General features: G+C 49.6%; 1 protein-coding gene across 1 annotated transcript in view; it reads left to right on the top strand.

The window, feature by feature from the left end:
* LRFN2 (leucine rich repeat and fibronectin type III domain containing 2) overlaps nucleotides 1–26,117 on the top strand; it is a 177,680-nt gene that overhangs the window by 124,251 nt on the left and 27,312 nt on the right. Inside the window, exon 2 of the mRNA XM_007197914.2 lies at nucleotides 16,792–18,216. Within this exon, the coding sequence (XP_007197976.2) occupies nucleotides 16,817–18,216 (1,400 nt within the window). The 5' untranslated portion in view covers nucleotides 16,792–16,816. The remainder of the gene's footprint in view (nucleotides 1–16,791; nucleotides 18,217–26,117) is intronic.

Here is a 26,117-nt window from a genome sequence, read left to right as displayed (position 1 = left end):
TGGGTCTAGTCCCTCAGTTCTTCTAGGTTTTGATGTAGAGAATTTAGGGAGGGTTGTGCTCACACACCACAGACCCATAGACCGCAGGGCACTTCTCTCTCCCACACTCAGGATGCCCTGGGGTAAGAGACCACCTGGGCTCAGAACTCACCAGTGTGGACAGTGACATTATAATCCTGACTGGCGACACCACTGGCTGTTGTGGCTTTGACAGCTCATGTGGTTAATTCTGGATCATTGTCAGCTTGATCACAGGAGCAGATTGATGGCACGGTGGACCCAGGATTGGGTGGCCTTGGACTTATGATGTTGACCAGCCATGACTCTGGCCTTGAGGCCAGCTGATACCATGGATGTTAAGCAGGCTGACCTAGAGAAACTCCCACCTGCATTGTCACATTACACAGCAAATCTGATACGTGCCTCACCCTTTGTTCCTGGAAGACTTTCACTGCGGAGGTAAGATTGAACACTTTAGAAGTCCTCCCAGAGGCTTCCACCAGTGCCCCTGTCCTCCTTCCTGTGCCTCTGTTTCTCCTCGTGTGGAAAGGAAGATAATGGTAATCCCAATGGTGACCTGGAGTATCCCTAATGTCATTTTCACTGGTAGAGGTATCCTTGGAAGCGACCAGATGAAGGAGTGATGGTTCCTGGAAGATTGTCCACCAGCAGCCTGTGGCGTTCTTGCTCATTCCTAATCTGTAATCATCTGCCTGCAGCCAAAGTGGTCCAGGCACAAGGGCACATCCCCCCAAGGCCTTCCTCTTGTACTTTGGGGTCCCTTACAGGGGGCTTCTTGCCTCCTCTGGTCACACAGAGCTACACGTGAGACTAGGGGGTGGAGGAGAGCTTGCATGTTTTGAACAAGGCAAGGCTCACAGAAGGATGCTACTTGGCACTCCGGTTCCTTCTCATAATTGTCAGGAAACCAGGATCAACACAGTGCCACCGAATTCTGCTAATGAAATGTCTGCTCTCCCGAACACAGGTCTCATGGCCAGCCCAGAGAGATGCTCATTAAGTGAAAGGGCTGATAATTCAATCACTGCAGGGCTGGGCATAAGCAGAGGTTGCTGCTTCCCTGGGAAAGAGCTTGCCCTACTCCCCCCCACCAACGCCCTTTCTCTACCTCCTGCCCCACCCCCTCGAGCTGGGGCTGGGGATGGTTTAGTCTCTCCAAATCAGGTCTCAGGAATTAGAGCTTGTGCAGGAAGAGCCGCCATCTAGAAATCTCCAGCCTGTCTCCATGGAGTGTATTTATTCAGACAAGTAATGGTTTGACATCCAGCAAGGGCTTCTTGCCAGCTTCTAGAATAGGGGTTCAATTTGGGGGCAAATAACCTCTACCTTGCAGAATCTGATGGAGGCTGTGGACATTCCTGCCAGAAAAATGCTTGACCACACAAAATTCAGCACACGATTCCAATAAGTTCATAGACCCCAGAAACCCTTCCTGTGCTGCTGGGTTACATCACATGTGTCCAGCTCCACAGGTGCACTTCCTTTCAGTTTTGGGGGAACAATGATAGTAAAGCTAATAGTAATGTGGGTGGAGATACCTCGGTGATCTCTTTGAGTTGAATGCCACCTTCAACCCACATCTGTGCACGTCTAAATGTTGTCCATCCTGCAGGCCTCGTGGCAAAGCTTCTGAAATTCATCCCTGGTTCTCCTTCCCTCTTCTTCGTCTGAGAACATTGTACCCCTAACGACGATGAGCATTTTCTTCTTACACCATATGTTTATACGCCTTCTGTCCTCTCTACGGGAGACCTGGTCCCAGGAGGTGGGGACCAGCCATATTTGTTTCATCTTTGGTTGCCCCTCAGCACCTATTGTAGAGTCTTTTCTATGTAGCCAGTTCTCAGTATATGTTTTCTGGATGCATGGATGGATGATGAATGCATGTCCTCCCTTGGAGCCTGCCCACATGTCTAACCAGCCTGCCTGCAGTAGGATGAAGCTGGACATTGACAAACAGGGCCCACTTGGCCTTCCTTGCAGGCTTCCAACACAGTTGCATCTCCCACATGCACCCACTCAGGGACACGGAGAAGGCTGTCCCTGAGAGGAGACGTTCCTCCCTTCTTCCCATGCAGCAGTCTCAGGATTCTTTGACATTTAACTCCAGTGCAATTTGTTTGTTTTCACCCGAGTTGAAAATACCAACAAATGTCACCCGCCTTCGTTCCCCTGTCCTACTAACATGTGACTTTGATGGGCCAGGATCCAGCAACACTAATGAGCATCTCAGGTCTTCCTGAATTAGCAAGGGGATGCAGAGCTCTGCGTAGGTAAGAGGTGGGTGTGGAGGTGGGTCCAGCAAGAGAAGGGTGAGCACAGAGTTAGGCATGGGGGCAGGGATGCCTGCCAAGGCCAGTGGTAGAGCAAGGAGGTCGGGGAGGACAGTCCTTTCACCAGCACCATCAAAGGGAAAGATGGCTTGATAGTCTTATGCCTCTCACTGTTCGAAAGGACTTCTCCACATTGCCCTGAAGGTGGTCTGGTTGTTCCCTGCATCTGGGCCAGCTCCTGCCTGCCATGTACCTTTCTCAGGGATGGAGCTTGGATGCCACCTTATAATTTTTGGAAATTATATCAGAAATTTATTTCATTGTGAGTGATAAAAAACAAAACAAAGTAACCTAAATGAGAAAGACTTTTTTTTCTCTCTAATGTAGAAAGTACAGGCAATAAGGTCTATATTCAAGTGAACAGCATTGTAACAATGTCAAGTTCCTGCCTTGATAACGTACTATAGGTATATCAGATGTTATCATGGGGGAAAGTGGGGTGAAGAGTCTATGGGAATTCTTACTATTTTTGAAACTTCTTATGAGTCTTAAACTATTTTTTTTAAAGTTATAATTAAAACAAAAACAAAAACTTCAGGGATTCCAGGACTATATGGTGGTGCTATGATCACCAGGTGCCCAGGTTCCTTCTGTTTTGTCACTTTGTATCCTCAAACACATGGCTACCAGTTTGTGGACCAAGATAGCTGTGCAAGTTCTGTCCATGCATCAACATTCCAGTTATTAGCAAAGAGGGAGGGGCAAAGAAGGGTGCATCCTTTCTTAAAGGACACCTCTAGGGTATCACATACTAGTGTTTTACTTATAGCCCATTGGCTAAAACTTACTCATATGACCATACCTAGGTACAAGGGAGGCTGGGAAATGTAGTCTTTATTCTGCATGGCTTTGTGGCCAAATAACACTTGGGGATTCTTACTGGGGAAAAGGGGAGAATGGATATTAGAGGACAACCAGGGGACTCTGTACTGTCACACCATGGAGGAAGTGCACAACGCTGGGCGTCAAGGAAGGGCTGGCTGATTTGATTGCCCTCCCAACTCTCCAACCTGACTTCTCCGCTACTCCTCCACTCAACTACAGCAGGAAGTTGCCCTGTTTCCTTCCTTCAGCAAAGTAGACTGAGTCCTCCTTCACTCGTCTAGGGAGCCTCCATCCAATCTCCTTGTCTCTCTGTGGGAACTTAAGCCAGAGGCATTCGTCCTTTCTGGCTCTGCTTCATGTCAAAAGGCAGGAGTCAGTTATGTGATGTGAATTAGGAGAAACAATTAGACTCTCCCAGCCTTGCAGTCTCTCCTAACACCATTCCCACAAATCAGGGGATAATGCCTAAAATTTCATTAGGGACCCTGTTCCTTGGTTAAGCAGTGCAGAATTCGCAGTTAACCTAATCAGCCATTAATATTTTAACCATTGATCAATATTTTAACCATTTATTTGATTTTTTTTAAACATCTTTATTGAAGTATAATTGCCTTACAATGGTGTGTTAGCTTCTGCTTTATAACAAAGTGAATCAGTTATACATATACAATATGTTCCCAAATCTCTTCCCTCTTGCATCTCCCTCCCTCCCACCCTCCTTTGATCTTTGAAAGTGTGGCAGCAAGAAAAAGATTAGGAAAGGTTACGTCTGGAAGAGGATCCAGAGATCGCCTTGCTCCCAAACTCCCTTCCCGTGTACATTGGAGGCAACCGAGGGTGGTAGGAGAGATGTTGACAGCTGTGGTCACACTGTGGCGGGGGCAGCTTCCTCTCAGCTTCAACTTCACTCTGATCTCCTGATTATCAGAATAATGAGTTTTTTCACCCTACCTGAGGCTGGTTGAGTTAGGGTCTCAAGGGGAGCACTTGCTTGCTGAGACTAAACCCTGGGGGTTGCAGGAGAAACATAAAAGTCACTGCCTCGACCGAGCGCTGATTTGCTTTTCCCATTCATAGCAGGAAGGTGTGAGTCCCTTCCCCCAAGTCGGCAACACCCCTGAATCCTGAGGCCAAAGTGATGGTGCGAGTCGAAGAGCGATTCACAGTCCCCCACTGGGACCAGTGTGAAGGACACCACTCAGGAGCAACCAGCCCCCTGATCTCTCACCTGCTTGTGCTTTAACTCCGGGAGCACTCTGACCTTTGACACATCAGGGTGGAGAACCCCACCCTGAAATTCTAGGGTGAGCTCCCCATTCTCTCTCAGTTAAATGTTTGATAATAAAGTGACTCTGCCTACTGTTTGGCTAGAGCCCCTGTACATTTTGTTGATTGGCTCTCCTGGAGAGCTAGGTGAGTCCTAGGGTCCTGAGACTGACAATATTGACAAAACACTCGGACAGCCCAGAGGGACCAGCGGTCACTGACTAGGAGGGAGACTCTGGGCAAGTCACCTAAACACCTCTCTGAGCCTCACTTGCCTCATCTGTAAAATAGGGATAATTACCACACCCACTACATAGGGTGGGTGGGAGGATGAAAGGGTTAAAACATGAAATGATATGGGCATGAAATTAACACTCAGCAAGTGTTCACTGTTAGATGGTGATAGATGATGATGACGTCATCTCCATTTCAAGGGCTAAAGAGTAAGAATTATTGAAGCCAAATTCAAGTCTTTGGCCTTCTGAGAAGTTCACAGAAAAATAGAGGTTTAAGGACACACTTTCTCAAGACTCTCTAATCACAGGTCCCCAGTTAGTTCAGGTGGAAGAAGGCATTATCAGACAGTGACAGCTGTGCCTATGGCAGTGCTTTAGCCAACTTTGGGAAAAGAAGAGAGACTGAAGGAGAGGCTTCACAGATGAGAGGTGGCTTGCTGAGGCCATGGGCAGGGCCAGGATGGGACCCAGGTCACAGAACGCCTACACCAGGCTCTTCCTGCTGTATTAGTCAGTCCCTGGGAGCCAGGGTGCTCCCATTCCAACATGAAGAAAGACAACATTAAGAATGCAGAGGGCAAATCCCAGGGTAATGGAGCCTGATGTTTGTAATAAAAATTTAAATGTGCCATCCTGGTGGCAATGGTGACTTTTATCTGATCAGCCTGTCAGCGCTTACGAAGGCTGGGCTGTGTAAATGGCAAAAGCAAATTGAATTCATATTTACTGCCCTTGATTCTGTGGGGTTTATTGTTTCCAGTGGATTCATCTCTCGCTCCTCTTTCTCCTCTTCCTCCTTTTTCCTCCCTGTTCTTCTTACACTTACAAGTGGTTTTGTTTTTTTGTTTTTTAAAGACTTTTTTTTATTATTATTTATTTATTTTATTCATTTATGGCTGTGTTGGGCCTTCGTTTCTGTGCGAGGGCTTTCTCTAGTTGCGGCAAGCGGCGGCCACTCTTCATCGCGGTGCGCGGGCCTCTCACTATCGCGGCCTCTCCTGTTGCGGAGCACAGGCTCCAGACGCGGAGGCTCAGTAATTGTGGCTCACAGGCCCAGTTGCTCCGCGGCATGTGGGATCTTCCCAGACCAGGGCTCGAACCCGTGTCCCCCGCATTGGCAGGCAGACTCTCAACCACTGCGCCACCAGGGAAGCCCCTACAAGTGGTTTTATTATCCAACAACTCACCGGGAAAGTTGACAAGAGAGAAGACTGCTCTCTCTGTGTGCAGATTATTTTCCAACCGCTCCTGCAAGTGAACTCTCCACCTTTATCTGCCCTGCCCTGTGCCCTGGGAGGCTGGCCTGTGTGGACCGCTTCCTGCAGGCTCCTTTGTCCTCTAGCTTCCTGGGTTTGGCGACTGGGAGGCCCAGGAGGAGGTGAGAGGCAGGATGGGAGAGAGGGGACTGTCTTCTTGGCCAGCTCCCTCCCAGGCTGCAGTTGGTCAGTGGGTTGTATCCATCCCTATCCCGCTCCCGCGTCTGTAACACTGCGTGGGTTCTGGGAACTGCCCTCTGCCTTCAACCCTTCCGGCCTAGGGATGAAAGGGTTTGAAAGGCCTCCCTCTGTTGCCAGGCCCTGGGGGCCACAGCACCCCTCTTGGGTTCCCCGAACCCTGCCCACACCTCTGTAAATAGTCTAAACTCCCTTCACTAAGTGTCCCTTCAGTTCTTTCATCTGTTCCTCCCTGACTGATGATGTTTCTCTGTCCCTTCTGTCCAGAATTGGGAGGACACAAGAAGACACTTTTTACCAAGTGGGGGGAAGCGCGGGGCGCTGGAGCTAGAGCTGGTCTGTGAAGAGGAGTTTGCCTGGGGGTAGAGCGGGCACCAGGCCTGGCACCCTGCACCCCACCCCCGAGAGGCTGGGCAGCCCTGCCTCATCACCCCTCCTGACCCTTCAGTGCTGCTCAGCCGGGGCATGCGACATGGGACAGCGTGTCAGGGGAACCCCACAGATAGGCCTTTTCCCTAGTGTGACTTACGTCTACTGAGGGAATTTGTGGGAGCTCCATAAAACAGCAAAGGTAGCCCCGACTGAAAAGTCTTCCTGCTTTCGTGTGTCACCTTGTAAGTCTAGGTTGGCCAACAGGTGATGAGGATTCTGTTTCAAGGCCAAGGAAAGACCTGACCTTGGAGGTGCAGCATGGGAATCTTTGCCTGTAACTGTGTCCCCCATGCAGGAGCGCCCTCCCCGCCACCCACAAACAGGCAAATCAACTCCCATCAAGCCAATCTGATTGTCTAAATTCTTTTTGTTTTAATAATCCGAAGTGTTACTAGGAGTCCAAGATTATATATGCCATGCTTGATGTTGCGCCAGCTGCATAATAACAGGCAAGGGTAGTAACCACAGGCCTGTGCAACGCGACATCGCCCTTCTCAGAGCAGCCTGTGAGCTTCAGTGATATTACGCTGGCGGCAGCCCCTGCGGAGGCCCAGCTGCGGACTTGCGGGAACTGCTGCTTCAGGGAGGCCTGGCCCCCACCTGGGCTTCCCACGGTGGGGTAAGCAGAGGGGGCTGTGAGGAGCAGGAGGACGCTGCGAATATTAGCCTCAGATGCCGGAGGAAGAACTGTGGGCAGGTGCTAGCCACAGCCCCGCCCTCGGGGAGACGCGGCCCCGCCCTCGGGGAGCCCCGGTCTGAGGGGAGACACGGCCCCGCCCTCAGGGAGCCCCGGTCTGAGGGGAGACGCGGCCCCGCCCTCAGGGAGCCCCGGTCTGAGAGGAGACACGGCCCCGCCCTCAGGGAGACACGGCCCCGCCCTTGGGGAGTCCCGGTCTGAGGGGAGACACGGCCCCGCCCTCGGGGAGCCCCGGTCTGAGGGGAGACGCGGCCCCGCCCTCAGGGAGACACAGCCCCGCCCTCAGGGAGCCCCGGTCTGAGGAGAGACGCGGTCTCGCCCTCGGGGAGCCCCAGTCTGAGGGGAGACGCGGCCCCGCCCTCGGGGAGCCCCGGTCTGCTGAGGGGAGACCCAGCCCCTACCTCTATTGACCTTCAAGTCTGATATCCTGGTCAGATGTTAACCCATAATTAACTTCTCTAGCTGGACGAAACTTCAGTGCTATCCAGCCATTGCCTAGCCTGTAGCCTGGTTGGCTTGAAGAAGAAAAGACAATTTTAATTTTAGCCTGAGCCAAACATAATGAGGAGAGTAAATCACAGAGTGAACATCCCCCAGCCGAGAGGAAATGAGTTTTGGATTTTCTGCCGCTTTGACTTACCCACCCCGCTTCTCCCTTCCTCACCGGGGTCCTGGAGGGGACCACGCGCTCCGCTTGCTCCCTTGCGCGTGGGGACCAGAGAGGGGCCGGGGTGCTCGGTGCCGGGTGCTGTGTGGTTTAGAGCAGGCGAAGGTGAAAGCGCTAAAGTGGCGAAGACGGGGTCCTTGGCTGTGAATCTGCTGGGGAAGACTCTGGGAGAGGCAGAAAGGACCAGAAAGGCCGAGTCCACCGCAGACGCCTCCCTGTGTATCCACACTCTCCGCATCCCGCCTCTGAGGTAAGAAGGCGGTGGTCTACCCAGCCGCCCACAGCTGGAGCCTCGCTTGCTTGAGGCTTCGGGTGATAGAATCTAAAAGAGGCTTGGAACGGCGGTTATTGCAGAGAAAAGTCTTGAAAGTCATGACCGAATCGAAGCAGAGATCTGTGTGTGTGAAAGCTGAGCCCCCCCACGCTCACAGCTGAGGGCTGGCGTGGAGGCCGACGGGCGGAAAGCGGCCGGAAGGCCGGGGCCTGAACCGATGCCGAGAGCTGCCAGCCCCGTAGGCCGTCCGTGTCCCCTAAGCAGGGACGGATGACAGGCGACCATGGAGAGTAACGCACTTGCAGTTGACAACACAGCCGCGAGACTGCGTTTGTTCCCATCAAAGCGGAGCAAATCAGCTCGCCTCCCCTCCCTCTCTCACCCTCCACGCACAGGCAGCCCCGCGCGCAGCCAGGCCCTCCTTCCCCCACACAGCCCGCCGGCCACCGCGCCCGCGGGTCCCCCAGTCACCGCCTCCATCCGTGCGGCGCCCCCTGGCTCACCCACGAAGGCACCTCCGGGCACACTCAGGTCGCCTGCCCCCCTCACACACACACACACCCTCCACTCGTGCTCCACGCCCATCCGTGCACGGGCCTCCCTCATTCACACGCGAACGCTCATGTGGCTCACACGTGTCTCAAGACAGAAGAGAGCTAGTGTTCCACAGCCCTGGTTGTGAATACGTTGGGTAGAAGCCACTTTCCATTCAACTCTCACTATCTATCATTAGTGTGGGAACTAAGGTCTCTTGCCTTCGATAAGCGGCCTGTTCGTGTTAGTCACTGACGAGGATGTGCGTGGCTTTCCGATCATGTTTGATTCCCACGTGTCTGACGTTTCCACAATGGCCCAGGCTCGGCGGGTACCTTATAGCACGAGAGTTGTACGGAAGTGTGCCCTGGGCTGGATTCCCCAGAAGTGGACTTGAAACAAGGACTTGAGTGTAAGTGGCTTATTTGGCCCGTGATCGCAGGACTCCCAGGAAGAGGAAGAGGGGTGGGAGGTGACGTGGGGAGGGGAAGGCAGCCAGTAACAGGGTGTGTTAGAAGCAGGCGGCTGCGAAGGGCCACTGCGGCTCAGTCTCACTGGGGACCCGTAGGAGACTGCGCACAACATGCTTCCGAGTCGTTCCACCCAACCGGCGAGGAAGCTGAGGTCTTTATCTTCCACCCCCCTTACTAGCCTTGGTTGGGGGCCTGTTCTCCAGGGCATGAATGCGCCAGCCTGGCTGGCCTGCCCCAGACGGGGGCGAGCACACTCCTGCAGTAAGAGGGCGTGTACAGGGTCGAAGGTGCCAAGGTGTACGGCTATTCCTGCTGGAGCTCTCATTCATTCATTCATTCTCTCATCAAACATGTCCCTGGTGCCTGCTCTGTGCTACGTCCTGGGCTCGCTCCTGGGGATTCAGAGCTGAACAAAATCCAGTCCCTGCCAAGAAGGGGTTCCCAGGTGAATAGGGTAGAAAACAGGGAAACACATAATTACCCTGCAACACAATCAAAGCTATCGTGGATGCGTTAACACGGAGGCATCGTGCTGTCACTGAGAGCAGACGGGAAGCAGTTCTGAGCTTAATAGCTTACTTAGCATAACAACTGCTTACCTTGCACAATAGAAGTTTAAACAGAGCCTAAGTGGGCTCATTCTGCCCTTGGATGTTTTAGACTTCGTTTCCCTTTTCTTTCCTGTTACCTCTGCTATCTAAGACCAGTCTTTTCAGCTAGTTTATGAAGAAGTCCCAGGACTTGGGATGTGGCCTCTGTCTCCCCGGCTTTGCCTGGGGACGGCACAGGGAATGTTTTTGCCCATCCTGTGTGGGTGTCTTTCTGCAGCCACGGAGCTAGGACCTTCCAAGGGCAGGCTTTCTGGCTTTCTCTGTCTCTGTCTCTCGGTCTCTCTCTCCTTCTCTCCCTCTCCCTTCAAACTAGAAGCTGTGACTCCAACATCAACATAGAAGCTGCCTGTGGTCAAAAGCTATGCCTCCCCCCATCAGACTGGGAGCTCTCTGTGGTCAGGAGCTATCTCCCTCTCCAACACATCCACTGAACTTGCCCCCATCCCCTCTTTCTCGAGATTCTAGAAGGATTCCTGTGCAAAGCAGCATCAGGGAGGGGGATGGAGAAAATCAGTTCTCTGATGCTTACTCATTTCTCTTACCCTCAGAAGAAACCCCAGACTGTTACTTCTTAAGGGCCTGAGAGGTGGAGGTGCTGGCGACGGGGCAAGGACAGGGGCTGGAAGCCTCAACCTGGAACCACGCACTGGGCTGGAGGCAGGGTCGCCACCTGACAACTCCTAGATCAGAGAAGCAGCCCCTTCAGGAAATGCATGTCTGGAAATCAAGTTTCCTTTTCCGGTCCCCTGGCTCCCGTGCAGGTCCCTTCAGGGCTCGCCTTGAGTGGTGCGATTTATGGGGAGCAGCAAGTACTCTGAGAGGGCAAGTCTGGAAAAGAAGACACAGGCGGCTGCCTCTGCTGGCAGATACGAACCCCTCCCCCTCTTATTAATTCACACTTTCCTGTCGGCCTGGAGCACCCTGGAGGGGCCATTTCTTTTTACCTGAAGCAGAGACAGGCATCTTACTTGATTTACAGGCTCCAGGGGCGGGTGGCTCCTCGGCTGGTTGCTAAGGTATCTTTTAAATGGAAATCAGGGTGGAGAGATATCACATATATCGTGCCAGCCATCTGCTAAATGTTGCCTCTTCTGTCTGGAACAGCTCGAGGTGGTTCTGGCAGGAAGGCAGGGCCAGGGGCTGGGGGAAGGGCGAGGAAAGTCTGTGGTCTCCACATCAAGTGAAGGAACAGGAACTTTCCTTTTGTGTTGCCATGTCTGCCGTGTCCCTTAGTTTTCCCCTTTCTGTCCTCATCGTTCTTTTTTTCCTTTGGTTTTAAATATAAAATCCCATCTGGAGATTCTGATTACAAACCACCAGCCTAGTTCCACAACTCTATATTCATTGCCAGTATATTTAATTGTGTACGTGCGTGCGTGTGTATGTGTGTGACTCACTACCATCGGGCCTGACAGGTGGGTCTTTCTGAGCCAATTAGGCCTCAGCTTCTGAGAACACCAGCAGCGTTCCTTCCAGGCCCATCCCCAAGCAGGAAACACAAGTGCCCAAATTTAGTTGAACAGCTGGGTTGTCACAGGTTACTAAGCAATCTCATGGTAGAGGCAGCCGGTTTCTACGTACACCAGGCACATGGAAGCCTCTAGAGGGACCTCTTCTACTCCCAGGGCGGCCTGGAACCAGACTATCCTGAGTTCAAATCATGATTCTTCTCAGGGGAGATGGGAGAGTTTGGGCAGGTCCAAGTCTCTTTGAACCTCACTTCCTGGTGGTTAAAACAGGGGTAGCAATACTCAGGCCATGAGGTACGGTAGATCAGGTTGCTCACTGCACAAGGCTGTTCCGCTAAGGAGGACTCCAGACGCCCAGTGGGGACACGTCTTTCCAATTACACCAGAGCATCTTAATGGACTAGTGGCAGCACTCGCCTTGCAGAGTTGTTGTGAAGACCGCGTCCAGAAACCTAGGGAGGAAGAGAGGAGAACTGTTCCTACCCTGGGTAAACTCCCAGAGACATGCTGATTCTCCCAGGCACTGCAGGGCCAGGGGAGATTGTTTCTCTTCCTCTCCAGCTCATCGCCTGGTCTCTCTGGCAACTTCCCTGACTCGCCCCTCCCCTCCCCCCTAGTCCTGGCTCATAGACATTCTGAGCAGACAAGCTCTTGCTCCTTTGCGGATGGATTCCTCCCATGAAGGCTGATTCTGACATTTGATACCAGCATCCATTTCATAGCCTCGCTTCTGATCCCCACGCACCTCTCTCAGCTTCGGCCCCTCCTGCCTGCTTTCATCTGCTTCTTTGTTCCTGATACCAGCCTTCTACTCCTAATCCGCCACCTCTCTGTGGTCCCCTCCACCACCTACACCATTCCGAGATGCTTAGAGGGATCTGGGTTGCTCTTTCTATCATTTGTTCAAATCTCTGCTCAAAAGAGAGATCCTCCCCACCCCCCAGGTGTGCACTAGTTGCCTGTTATCTACCCCGTTCCACCTCACCTCCCTCCCAACTTGGGGTTTAAGCTGCTTTTTGTTGGCTATAAGAGTAATAAGTGACGGTTCTCAGAATACAATTTTAATTAAGATTCAATAGTCACTTCTCTGTCAGTAAGCTCCCATGCTGATTACTTAAAATATATTTACCCAGCTCTATTATGTCACAGATATGAATTCATTAGATGTTTGTTAATCCTCAACAAACTCTTTTTTTAAATGTGGTTTGTTTAGCATAATTTACAGGGGCACAACTGTTTGAAACCATGGGCCCCATGCAGGGTGTGCATCCCAAAGTGTCCGGATCGTTCCTGCTTGCTGCCACTGCCGGAGGGCAGGCGACAGAGGCAGGGATGGAAAGGCCCAAGGATGCCGTAGGACAGGGCAGTCAGTCCATATCGCACTGATGCCGCCCATGCTGGTCAGCCTTCCAGGACACAGGGCAGGGTCAGAGAGGGAGGAGAAAGAGGATCTGGAGGGACAGTGGAAGATACCCCCACAGGCCGCCAACAGCCTCGGCTCTGGCTCAGATGCACTTGACAATGATTATTACCATTTCCTGTGTGTGCAGCGATGGGAAGATGTTGGAAAGTGCTGCTGAGCCTTAGAAACTGAGGTGTTGGGACTTCCCTGGTGGCGCAGTGGTTGGGAACCCGCCTGCCAATGCGGGCGACACGGGTTCGGGCCCTGGTCCGGGAGGATCCCGCATGCCGCGGAGCAGGTAGGCCCGTGCGCCACTACTGAGACTGTGCTCTAGAGCCCGCAGGCCACAACTGCTGAAGCCCGCATGCCTGGAGCCTGTGCTCCACAACAGGGGAGGCCACCTCAGTGGGAGGCTCGTGCACCGCAACAGAGAGGGGCCCCGGCTCACAGCAACTGGAGAAAGCCCATTCGCAGCAGCGGGGACCCAATGCAGCCAAAAATAAATAAATAAATAAATATTAAAAAAAAAAAAAAGAAACTGAGGTGTTTACTGACAAGAGCTCATGAGGAGGATGCCCTTCTCAAGGGGCCAGAGGCTTTCAGAACCCTACCCACCCCCCCATAAACATACACATGCACATAGACACAGGCACGCGTGCACACAGCTTAACTAGCAAGGGACCTCCTTGGGTGTGGCTATCCCTGTGTCCCCAGTGGGTGTAGGAGATACCACTCACCTCTCCTTGAGCAGATGAAGTGGCCAGAGACCTCTGACCTCCCTGACTCTATGACCACAATGAGCCATATGCTTGAAAGCACACGGATGGCTGCCGGAAGATACTTCTGAAGCTTCTGTGTGACCAGGCCACTCCACGAAGATGGTTTTCTCAGCTGATTAGCCAAGTGAGCCCTGGACAGAGCTGATACAGAACTCAGAACCTCAGTGACAATGCCAGAAAGTCCCTTGGCTCAGCACCAGATTTTATTCATTCACTCGTTCGATACTGATTGGGCACTTACTACAAGTCGGGTGTGGTACTGGGTGCTGGGATACAGTGATGGGTGGACAGGGTAGATAAATTCCCTGCCTTGTGGAGTTTCTAGTCTAGGGAGACAGACATGTAAGTGATTAAGGAATTGTATAAGTGTGGTGAGCAATACGTAGGACAAGTATAGGGTGCTAAGGGGCCCATAGCAGGAAGGTCTGTTTTGGTCTAGGTTTTGGAGAGGCTTCCTGGAGCAGGTGCTATTTAAGCTGAGCCTGGAGGTGCACTAGGAGCTTGGTCAGGCAGGAGTGGAGGCGGGGGAGAAGCCGGGAAGAGACCAGGGCTTGGAGGAAGTCCCGGAGGAAGGTCAAGCCTGGCAGTTATAAGTGAGAGAGGTTGAGTGTAGTCGAAGCAAGAAGAACAAAGGAAGAAAGAGTTGTGAGAAAGAAAGTGGAGAAATGGGCAGAACCAGCTCTTGCAAAGACTTGTCCTTGTGCTAAACATAAGAAGAGGGTCAAGGCAGATGGAAAAGATTCCTGTTTGCTTTATCAGCACCCAGCTAAGTATGGACCTAGAAGGCCATGCATTTGGGCATGGAGAAGGTGGCACAAAAGCTTCCACATGTAGACACCTCTGGGATGGATGTGCCTGGTGGGACCTGGGTCAGGGCAGGCTGGTACCCCTCAAGGAGGAGATGGGCGAGAGCAGGGACTGGAAGGGTGGGCTTTTGCTCGTGGGAGCTCAGAGCAGAGCTGCATGGAAATAGGCACGTTGACAAAGGCTTTTAATGAGGGTGACCATAATGAAGAAGATGTAAAGAAAAGAAAATCCTCTGGAACAGAGGTAAGCAAACTTTTTCTGTAAAGGGCAAGACAGCAAATATTTTAGGCTTTTGCTGGCCATATTCTGTCTGCTGCAACTACTTACTTCCACCATTGTAGCGTGAAAAAAGACACAGACCATACGCAAACATGAGCATGGCCGTGTTCTAATAAAACTTTATTTACAAACACAAGTGGCAGGCTGGATTTGGCCCTTGGGCTACAGTTAGCTAACACCTGCTCTAATGGTGCTGTCCATTGTGGAAGCCCATAGTCATATAAGGCTATTGAGCACTTGAAATGTGCTCTAAGTGTTAAATACACTTGGATTTTGAAGACTTCATACAAATAAAAGAATGTTGAACATCTCCTTCATAATTGTTTGTATTGATTACATGTTGAAATAATTTTTTGGATATAGTGGGTTAAGTAAAATACATGATCAAAATTGATTTCACATGTTTCTTTTCACTTTTTTAATATGGCCATGTAATTTAAATGTAATTTAATATGTAATTTAAAATTATATTCGTGGCTCGTATTATGTTTCTATTGGACAGTGCTGTTCAGGAATAACACTCACTACAGATAAAATGCAAAGTAAATCTCACCCTGAAGCGTTTCAGGTGGGAGATTTACCCTTAAAGAGACACAATGATGGAACTCAAATCTTCACAATAAAGTCATATCTGATTGGAATAGGTTTTTAAATTTACTATGTATCTTTTTTTTTATCAGCTAGCTGTTTTGTCTGCATCTGTGCTCCTTAAACTGGGAGCAACAGAGCTCTACTTCCTCAAGGCATTAATAGTTGTTATGCAAAAATATAGGAGTATATTTAGCTTAAAAAAAAGGAGCAATGCCGAATTAAACATTAATTCAAATTTCTTTACTGCCACAGAATTTCTCAACCCTTCTATGAACTTGCTAGTGCATAGAGAGCTTTTGCAAGGGTGAGCAAGAGTGGGCTGTGCTTCCCAATTCAGTGGCCTTAGGAGCCTTCCTTGCAGAACCCTAATTAGCACTCCTAGAAGGCAAATCGAGAGCTGTTGGTCTGCGTGATGCTACACAGCCAGTGTGCAATGATTTTCCAAAAGTCCAACTCAGTTGATGTTCTTAGTACTACATAAATAGAGCCACATGGAATAATGATGAAACTGTAAGATTTGGAGATTCAAAGACCTGATCCAAAGCCCTGTTCCTTCCTTCCCTGGATAGTCATTCTCACAAAAGCACCTACTGTGCGACAGGCAGTGCTATAGGCCTTTTATTCAGTGGTGAATAAAAACAAGCCCCAACCGTTTGGGGCTTTTTTGCCAGTGCAGAAGACAAACAATAACAAGACACGTAGGTGAAACATACAGTAACTTAGTGATCAATTCCAAGGAGAAAACGCAGAGCAAGGAAGAGGGATGTGCACAGAGGGTAGGGCCTTGGTGAGAAGGTGACTTTTGCATAAGGACGTGAAGGAGGCTCTTAGGCCATGGACAAGTCCTCATTTATATACACAGATAAGCCCTTCCCTGTGAAGGGTGTTCCTGAAGCCCAGATGAGGTGATGTATATGAAGGTCCGGGTGGGGGACCCAGCACATACTAAGTGCTCAGAAGAAGTCCATGCCTTGGCTTCCCATCCCACCCCCTTCTTCACCTCCCTGAACTCCCAGAGATTCACCCACTATGTGGATTCTCCATGGGGAAGAACTTACCCAAAGCCAGTTCCCCACTAACCCTGGCATCTCCCAGGGACAGCTCTCTCCTTGTCCATGTTCTTGTTCTTAGGGAATGCTGGTCCAATTTGATTTCATGCTGAGCCTAATCCAATTAAGAAGGCAAAACCACTTCAAAATACAGCCATAAAACACTTTTCAAATCCCATGATTATTAGATGAACCACTGGTATGGAATTATCCATCCATGCATCCATCCAACAAATATTTATTGAGCATCTACTATGTTCCAGGCACTGTGCTAGATGTGCAGGTTATAGCAATTAACAAAATAGACAAAAGTACCTGCCCTCATGGAACTGACATTCTAGTGAGGGAGATAGAAAATATTCCATAAACATAATTAATAAGTAATTAAATAGTCTGTTCCAAGGTGATAAGAGCTAAGGAGAAAGGAAAAAGTAGAATTGTATTGGAGGGACTGGTTGAAGAGATTACACCTGCGTGAGCAGATGCTACTCTACTGCTTCCCAAGGCAGGGAGTGGGTGTGAGGGAGGAAGCTCTGGTCCAGGGCTTTAGGAAGTCGCCTCCTGACCCTGACCTTGTGTCCCTCCCTTCCAGGCGCCGCGGCCTGAGTGACCAGACCATGGAGACCCTGCTTGGTGGCCTGCTGGCGTTTGGCATGGCGTTTGCCGTGGTCGACGCCTGCCCCAAGTACTGTGTCTGCCAGAACCTGTCTGAGTCACTGGGGACCCTGTGCCCCTCCAAGGGGCTGCTCTTCGTACCCCCTGACATCGACCGGCGGACGGTGGAGCTGCGTCTGGGCGGCAACTTTATCATCCACATCGGCCGCCAGGACTTCGCCAACATGACGGGGCTGGTGGACCTGACACTGTCCAGGAACACCATCAGCCACATCCAGCCCTTCTCCTTCCTGGACCTCGAGAGCCTGCGCTCCCTGCACCTCGACAGCAACCGGCTGCCCAGCCTCGGGGAGGACACGCTGCGGGGCCTGGTCAACCTGCAGCACCTCATTGTGAACAACAACCAGCTGGGAGGCATCGCAGACGAGGCCTTCGAGGACTTCCTGCTGACGTTGGAGGATCTGGACCTCTCCTACAACAACCTCCACGGCCTGCCCTGGGGCTCCGTGCGGCGCATGGTCAACCTGCACCAGCTGAGCCTGGACCACAACCTGCTGGACCACATCACCGAGGGCACCTTCGCCGACCTGCAGAAACTGGCCCGCCTGGACCTCACCTCCAACCGGCTGCAGAAGCTGCCCCCGGACCCCATCTTCGCCCACTCCCAGGCCTCTGCCCTGACGGCCACGCCCTTTGCTCCACCCCTGTCCTTTAGTTTTGGGGGAAACCCACTGCACTGTAACTGCGAGCTTCTCTGGCTGCGGAGGCTCGAGCGGGACGATGACCTGGAGACTTGTGGCTCCCCGGGGGGCCTCAAGGGCCGCTACTTCTGGCATGTGCGCGAGGAGGAGTTTGTGTGCGAACCGCCTCTCATCACCCAGCACACGCACAAGCTGCTGGTCCTGGAGGGCCAGGCGGCCACACTCAAGTGCAAGGCCATCGGGGACCCCAGCCCCCTCATCCACTGGGTGGCCCCCGATGACCGCCTGGTGGGGAACTCCTCCAGGACTGCCGTGTATGACAACGGCACCCTGGACATCCTCATCACCACGTCTCAGGACAGCGGCGCCTTCACCTGCATCGCTGCCAATGCCGCCGGGGAGGCCACGGCCACAGTGGAGGTCTCCATTGTCCAGCTGCCACACCTCAGCAATAGCACCAGCCGCACGGCATCCCCCAAGTCCCGCCTCTCGGACATCACTGGCTCCAGCAAGACCAGCCGGGGAGGTGGAGGTAGTGGGGGCGGGGAGCCTCCCAAAAGCCCCCCGGAACGGGCTGTGCTGGTGTCCGATGTGACCACCACCTCGGCCCTGGTCAAGTGGTCGGTCAGCAAGTCTGCCCCCCGGGTGAAGATGTACCAGCTGCAGTACAACTGCTCCGACGATGAGGTACTGATTTACAGGTGAGCCCGGGACTGCGGCAACACAGGGAGGTGTCTGGCTGGGCCAGGAGGAAATGATGGGGAGGGTTTTGAGATGTTCCCACCTATGCCCCACCTCCCCAGAGGTGTCTGTGGGATTCTGGGGACAAACTGCACCATTTGTGCAGGTGAGAGGAAGTAGAATGAACATTACCTACAAGTTTAAGGAGAGGGGACCCCACGTGGGCAGCCCGAAGAGATGTGTATGTCGGAGGACCGTACCTCCCAGGGCCATGACTGTGGTAGGTGGTCTCATGGCTGTGAGCCTCAGAACTTTCTGTTTTGAGCCTCAGATGGAGGGCACACAATAACAATGAGCAGAACTCTTGGCCAAAGAATCTGACTCCTCCAAGGAGGGATGAATCTGACCTTCACCTGGACTTGTAGACAGTCACGGTTAAGGTCAGGAGGTGTAAAATTCAGATCATCACTCTGCCACTTGCTAGTCATTTAATTCTCTTGCCCTGCCTCAGTTGTCCTCATCTGTAAAATGGGGATAATCTGCACCTGACTTGGTCAGCAGGTAATTGAACTCAACTCAAACTGGCTGAAAAAAAGAAAAAGGGAGAGGTAATGTGTTGGCTCATGTAATTGAAAACTCGGGGACCTGCCTCAGGTAGATCAAAGGCCCCACAAACATCCTGCATTCTCAGTTTCTTAGCTTCCCTAAGTTCCATTTTTCTTTTGGTTTGGCTTCACCCTCAGACAACCTCTTTCCTCTGGGCAGCCCTAGAAGGAGAAGAGCGTCCATGTCCCAGTTGGTCCCGCAGAAGCCCTGGATGAGCTCTGATTAACCAGAGCAGGTCATGTGAGCCTACTGAATATTAGAGGTGGGGTCATCCTGCCCACCTGTCCTGACCACTCTGGGTGTCAGTCTCCTCATCTGCAAATGGAGACATCGATGTTCATCTCCTTCTGTGATAATCAAAGGGCCATTTCCTAGGCTGATAGAAAGGGAGATTAAGACTGAAAAGCTGCAACAGAATTGCCTAAGTTTTTCGGAGGGAGGGAGGCGCCCACAGATGATGGGTCCAGGCTGAAGGGTCGGGGGCTGATCACAGTTGTGTTTCCTCCTTGGCCAGCCTCAGCTTGCGTTAAACATGACAGACATGGCCTAGAATCTTACAGCTCAAGGAATGCATGGTTTCTTTTGAAATCCTGTGTGTTTTATTGTATGCATTTAAAATGATTATTCTGAGAGGGGATCCCATATACTTCGCCAGACAGCTGAAGCGTCCATGGTACAAGAGAGGTCAAGAACCTTGATCTGTCAATGAGGTTTCTTCCAGCTCTGACTTTCTCAGTTGATGAATCGGTCTCTGGATGGGAAGGTGTGGGGAAAGGAAGGCATTTATTCACCAAACGGAGTCCATGAGATGGAGGGTGGGTGCCCCATGGAAGCTGCTGGAGCCAAGGAACTTCCCTTGCCTGGCGTCATATGTGTGGCTTGTCTGGAGAGCAGCTTCATTCTCAGGATGTAGAGAAAACAGCATTAGAACTTAACTGAAGTATATGCATGTCATATATATATATATGAAATTAAACAATATATGTTATGTATTCATATATATATGAAATTAAACAATCTGCATATATATTTTTCCTACTTATAAAAGTAATAGTTTTTGTAGAAAATTTGGAACATCAACAAAATGATAAAGAGAGAGAAGAAAATGACCTGTAATCCCACCACTCAAAATTAACCAGGAGCATTTGGCCTCTAAGTTTTATTTCCGTTCAAAACAATACTTACGATCAATCTATTGTGTCCTTTTGTTTCTTAATTCTTTCCACTCAGCATTGTAGCTTGCTTAGATCCCATGGTATTAAAGTACTTTTCATTTGGCTATACCGTAATTTATTTAATCAGTCTTCTATTGTTGGACATTTAGGTTGTTTCCATTTTTCAATATTAAAAGTAATGCAGCAAAGAAAAAAAAGTAGTGCAGCAGTGGATATATCTTTGTACATAAATACATTTGTGCAACTTCAGTGATTTCCTTAGCATATTTTCTTAGGGGTTGAATTACTGGTTTCACGGGGAAATTATAACCTTTATACATTGCATATAAACATTTATTTATCCTCTCACCAGTGGAAGGTGACAGTGCCCATTTTGACCGCACCCTTGCCAATTATAGAATATATAATTTCTTTCATTTTTGCCAACCTCATAGGTGAAAAATGGACCTTGTTTTAATTTGCATTTCTTTGATACCTTGTGAGGTTGACCTTTTGAAAATAAGTATATTTCTTCACTTGTGAATTTATTATATGGTTTTGACTTTGGTATAAAGTGTAAAGGCAAAAAGCTACCAGCTCTGAGGCTTGCAAAGGCGCAGGATGAAGGGACATGCAGTTTGTGAGGGGGAGATACTGGCATCAAGGTGGCACCCGTCCCTGGGGGTCTCAGAAACCCTCCGAGGGCCACGGGAGGGGTCGGAGGTATGCTTCTGAAGTCACTCAAAGCTGAATTCAAAGTGCTTTTATTTGGTGATTGAGATCCTGGAGACACTAGCTTTATAGGTAGAAATATAGGCACACCTCAGAGATATTTTGGGTTGGGTTCCAGACCACGGCAATAAAGTGAATATTGCAATAAAGCGAGCCACATGAATTTTTTTGGTTTCCCAGTGCATATAAAAGTTATGCTTACACTATACTGTAGTCTGTTAAGTGTACAACAGCATTATGTCTAAAAAAAAGTACAAACTTTAATTAAAAAATACTTTATTGCTAAAAAATGCCAACCATCATCTGAGCATTCAGTGGGTCATAGTAGTAATGTCAAAGATCACTGATCACAGACACCATAACAAATATAATAATAATGAAAATGTTTGAAATTTTGTGAAAATTACCAAAATGTGACACAGAGATATGAAGTGAGCAAATGCTGTTAGAAAAATATCCCCTATAGAATTCCTCAATGCAGCGTTGCCCCAAATCTTCAATTTGTAAAAAACAATATTTGCAAAGTGCAATAAAGCAACGTGCAATAAAATGAAGTAAATGGAAACATCAGAAATCTTAGGGAAAAAATGCAGATAACAATGCAGATTTCCCCTTATTGTGGTCTTGAAGATTAGAAGAGAAGCAGCATGGAAAGCTCTCCAAACAGTGCAGGCATGTAATAGTAAGTGTTCAAGGAATACAAATTATTATTATTATTATTGTTATTAGCAACAGTGATGGTTGTAGTAACAGTAATGGTGAGAGTTGAGACCATTATCTTGTCTGCCATCCTGGGCGAGCAACGGGAAGAGTATGGTTAGATATGCAATTAAGTCTTTAAGAAGTTGGATTTCCAAAATTTAGAGAAAAAGGACAGCATGAGTCTGTAGCCAGATAATAGTAACCGCAATCACCAGACAACATTATTGCCAGCTTACTGTGGGTTTCAATGTAGCTTTCCAAGAAGTAAATATCTCATTTAAATCTCCTGGACATATCAAGAAATATAAAAGACCAAGAGAATTAAAACTCTCCCAAGGTTGTGCAGCCAGAACGAGGCAGGACTGATCTGAACACAGACCTCTGGTTTCAGTGCCTAGACTTAGCCACCATGGCTGTGCTGCCCTCACCCTAACAGTGAAGCTGGCTGTTAGGACAAATGGGAGACTTCAAGAAGGATACAGTGGATTTTTAGAAAGGAAATTGTCCCCATAAGAAAGAAGAGACACCAGTGGGCTGCACAGTGGCTCTGTGACATGCTCGGCCTTCAACAGGGATGTGTACAAAAGAGGGGCAGAAAGGCTTCTATCCAAAGATGAATATTAAAGAGGAGCACACACTGTACAGAGGGCAGGGCTTTTAATCCATGTTCATAGCAGGAAGGACAAATGTGCTGGTTAGGAAGGAGGCTGCAGGGAGACTAGACAAGAGCCACAGGCAAAGCCACACAGTTTCCAATTGGCCTCCACCTTCCCCGGCAAGAACAAGGCCAGCAATAATGGTACACATCTGCGCTGAGAGCTTACTTGAACCGGGCACTATTCTGAGGGCTCTATGTGTACTAACTCATTGAGTTTTCTCAAAACCCCAGGAGATGAGAACTATTGTTATTCCACTTCCCATATAAGGAACTTGCCCATGGTGTTACATGGAAAGTAGCAGAGACAGAACTGGAATCCAGGCAACATGGGAAGGGCAAGACCAATACTCAAGGAGGAAACCAAGGCCAACAGAGACACATCACACGTACCCCAAGGGTCACATCCCAGGACTAGAGGACACTAGCTGAGTTTCCCAAGCCCGTGGGAGTGGGCCTAAGACAACATGGACAGAAAGAGAAGTGCCCAAAGTGGGAAAAGGGTGGATAGTCTGCTTTTGAAGACTAGACCCCATAAAGCATAGGATGCTAGGCTGGGCAGAATTGCTCAACAGATGGCTATAAGCCCTTGGCAAAGAATGCTGATTGCCAGGACCCAGCATGGGTTCCCAGGGGACAAATCCTGCCCAAGTATTCAGCTGTCTTCAGGGGACACTATGACCCAGTATTTCTTTCTTTTTTTTTTAATTGAAGTATAGTTGATGTACAATATTACATAATTTACAGGTGTACAACATAGTGATTCACAATTTTTAAAGGTTATATTCCATTTATAGTTTCTACAAAATACTGGCTATATTCCCTGTGTTGTACAATATATCATTGTAGCTTATTTGCTTTAAACATAATAGTTTGTACTTCTTAATCTCCTATTCCAATCTTGCCCCTCCCACCCACTGGTAACCACTAGTTTGTTCTCTGTATCTGTGAGTCTGTTTCTTTTTTGTTATATTCACTAGTTTGTGATCCAGTAGTTCTTTTAATCTGCCTCCTTGTCATTCACGAGGGCAGCCCTCCTCAATGACATCCCTCCTGACAGAATTCTCCACGAGACCCCACCCCTATGCATCTCCACGGGGGAAGTGGGCCAGAACCTCTGGGGTGATAGATGCTGTTGGAAAATGTCCTAGGAGTTTCCACTGGCTGTGACTCACTGCTGTAAACAGAGCGCATCACAATTGTAAAGGACACCTGACAAAACCTCACCCTGTGTTTGGGCCAAAATGGAGACGTGTGAACTGGTGAAGTGGACTTGTAACTGGTCAAGTAATCAGGTGCTTAACAAATTGATGTGAGCATGGGAGAAAGCCTCTGCCTTGTGCCCATACCTGCCCCCATTCTGTACTGCTCAGTGTGTTTTCTTATTGACATGGATAATGACACAGAAAATATGTATTTCCTTTCGGTTCAAAAACTCAACTGCATGAGTTCAAGGTGAGGCACATCTAGCTTGACTGGAATTTTGTGTGGCATCAGCTCAGAGTTTTAGCTGATCTCAAGGACATCATGGCCACAAAGTGATGGAGCTCACAAAAGACTCCTGTAATTTTGGGTTGTGTTAGCAGAGGTGAAGTGCTCAGATCATGGGAGGTTACGATTTTAATCACTGAATCATTCAAGCTGGTCGGAGTGGAGCTGTAATACGTTTAATACAGGATGACAGAGTCTCAAGAGATTATCTTTACCAATGGCAATATATCCAGAGATCCGTTGATGAGAATGGGATCCTAGAATCTTGTGAGATGGGCAGAGGTTACCTTGGAGATGACAGGATTTGGGAAAGGAGTCATATATCCCTTAATTTATTCGAAGAATGTATGAGTAGGAGAGAGGAACACACACACACACACACACACGCACACACACACACGCACGAAAGCAGGCATGGACCCATTACAATAAAAAATTCCAATAGCAGCATCTGTACCTACCTCATTGCTTTCCATCTGGCTGCAAAATGATTTGGCTTGTGTCTTTCTTCCTCTCTAGCATGTGCTAGTCATACCTACTCATCTCTGTATCCCCAGCTCCTAGTAAGTCCTGGCCCACAACAGCTATTGAGTCAACACCTGGTGAACTGAACAGAATGGAAATGAACATCAGAGCTGCCCAACAGCAGAATAAACAAGGGCTGCCATAAGGTAGTGAGCTGCCCGTACCGGAAGGGTTCAAGCAGAACCCGGCTAACTCCATGCCAGGGATGCCGAGTGGTCAGCCTAACTGTAACATTTGACTTAAGTGAGCCCACCCTGATGGTCTATGGCTCTGTTTTCTTATTACTCCATGATCAAGACAATATGGTTATCACACTTGCTAAATCCACCTGCTTTTGCCAGTTGGGGCCACATGGCATCTTGCCTCCCAGGTTTAGGGTGCCCTGTCTCATAGGGGTTTAAGCCCTGGGGCCTGAAGCCACAGACAGGGACTTTGGTGGAGGCTCAATTGTCCAGTCAGATTGGACACGTCATTGACAGGTCACCACTGACCAACACCATGGGCCTACAGAAGCCCTGGGGGCTGTGAGCTGTGTCTGAAACATCAGGTTCTATTCTATATACCAGGAAGGGGGAGCAGAGACATGGCTAATTCCAAGCCATGGATAACTCAGGATTTGAATTTGGCTATGAAAGAGTGTCTCGCTTTTATTTTTTTAAATCAGATAATTAGCTCCCTAATTATCTAATGGTTTTTGCTGACTTCCCAAGCCATTTGCCTTCCCTGAGTACACACGGCTGAGCCCTGCCGGCAGCCCTGGGTCATGCTGGACACGTACAGTCCACGAGTGGGGCCTGGCCTGTTTCCCGTGTGACTGGGGAGGGCCAGCTCCCCCATCTGTCTGCCCCAGGGCCTGCCCTTCCAGGAAGTGGCTAGCATTAATGGGGACAGTGTCAGGTGGGTGGGGAGGAGTCATTGAGGGGAAGAGGAAGGATGGTGAGAGGGGAGTCAGAAAGAAGGGGGCCTCCCCTCTCCCATGAGAGAGCAGAAGCCCATCCCAGCTCTGCCTCATCCCCCGCGTGACATGGTAAGTTAAGTGCCCTGCATGTCATTAGCAGCCCAAATGACATTCACAAACAATTGCCTCCAGGCATGATGTTGGAACAGTCCCCAGGAGGGCCAGTGGAACAGCCAGCATACTTCTATAGCACAGTGTGGAATTAGCCAGGATGCAGCCTTGTCTTTGTGCAGCTTATTCTGCTGTCATCATCTCCGTGTAGAAAAAGTGAGGGGTTATGAGGCAAGAGACCTGAAGGTGGTAGAAGATAGTAGCCATTCCATGCCCCGCCTCCCCAATTATCTTCAGACCCCCCCTTTCCATGCCATATTCTTCCATGATTGTCAGACATACTCCCCACCTTGGGGGAGACTGAACCACCCCACAGAATTTTTCAGGGCTGGGGTTGGGGCATTGTTTTTTTTTTACTGTTGCTCTGTTTCCCATCTGGGGAAAGAATAAAATGGCAGATTCAGCCAGTTTCTACCCCATCAGGATCTTATGAATCAACACCTCAGTTGGTCCCCCCTACCCCATGAAAATGTAGCCCTCTCCACCTTGGGGTGGAGGGAAATTTACTGATGAACCTGGGATCTTGTGGATATGGGGAGAAACTGCTAGGGACAGGTGCTCCCTAAAGGAAGGGTCATGCCATATGCAAAACCTGACACCTATGCAGGGGGAATGTTCTTTGACTCAGCTGCTTCTTTGACATCTCAGCTTCTCCTGAAACAGTGGATTGAACCCTGACAGGCAGAGGAAAAAAGGTGTAAAGGAGGAAATTGGGGTGGGTGGGGTAGAAAGATCCCCGGCAACTCCCTGGTCAGAGCCAGATCAGCCTGCCTTGGGTTTTATATTTTTCTAAATTTCTTTTACATTGCTTGACAATTGAAATCTGATATCCACAAGCGGAGATGGACAGGACAAATATTATACCCATTTTATAGATGGTGAAACTAAGTCTTTAATGAATTGAGTGGATTTCCCAAGGTTCCACAAAGCAAAGACTAGAAATGTGGTGCCCTACATCCAATGCCAGGTACCATGCTGTGGGGCACA

Source organism: Balaenoptera acutorostrata, chromosome 10 (genome assembly GCF_949987535.1).
Source record: "Balaenoptera acutorostrata chromosome 10, mBalAcu1.1, whole genome shotgun sequence".
NCBI lineage: Eukaryota > Metazoa > Chordata > Mammalia > Artiodactyla > Balaenopteridae > Balaenoptera > Balaenoptera acutorostrata.
The sequence above is the reverse complement of the archived record's forward strand: the minus strand, read 5'-3'. Positions and strand labels throughout refer to the sequence as shown.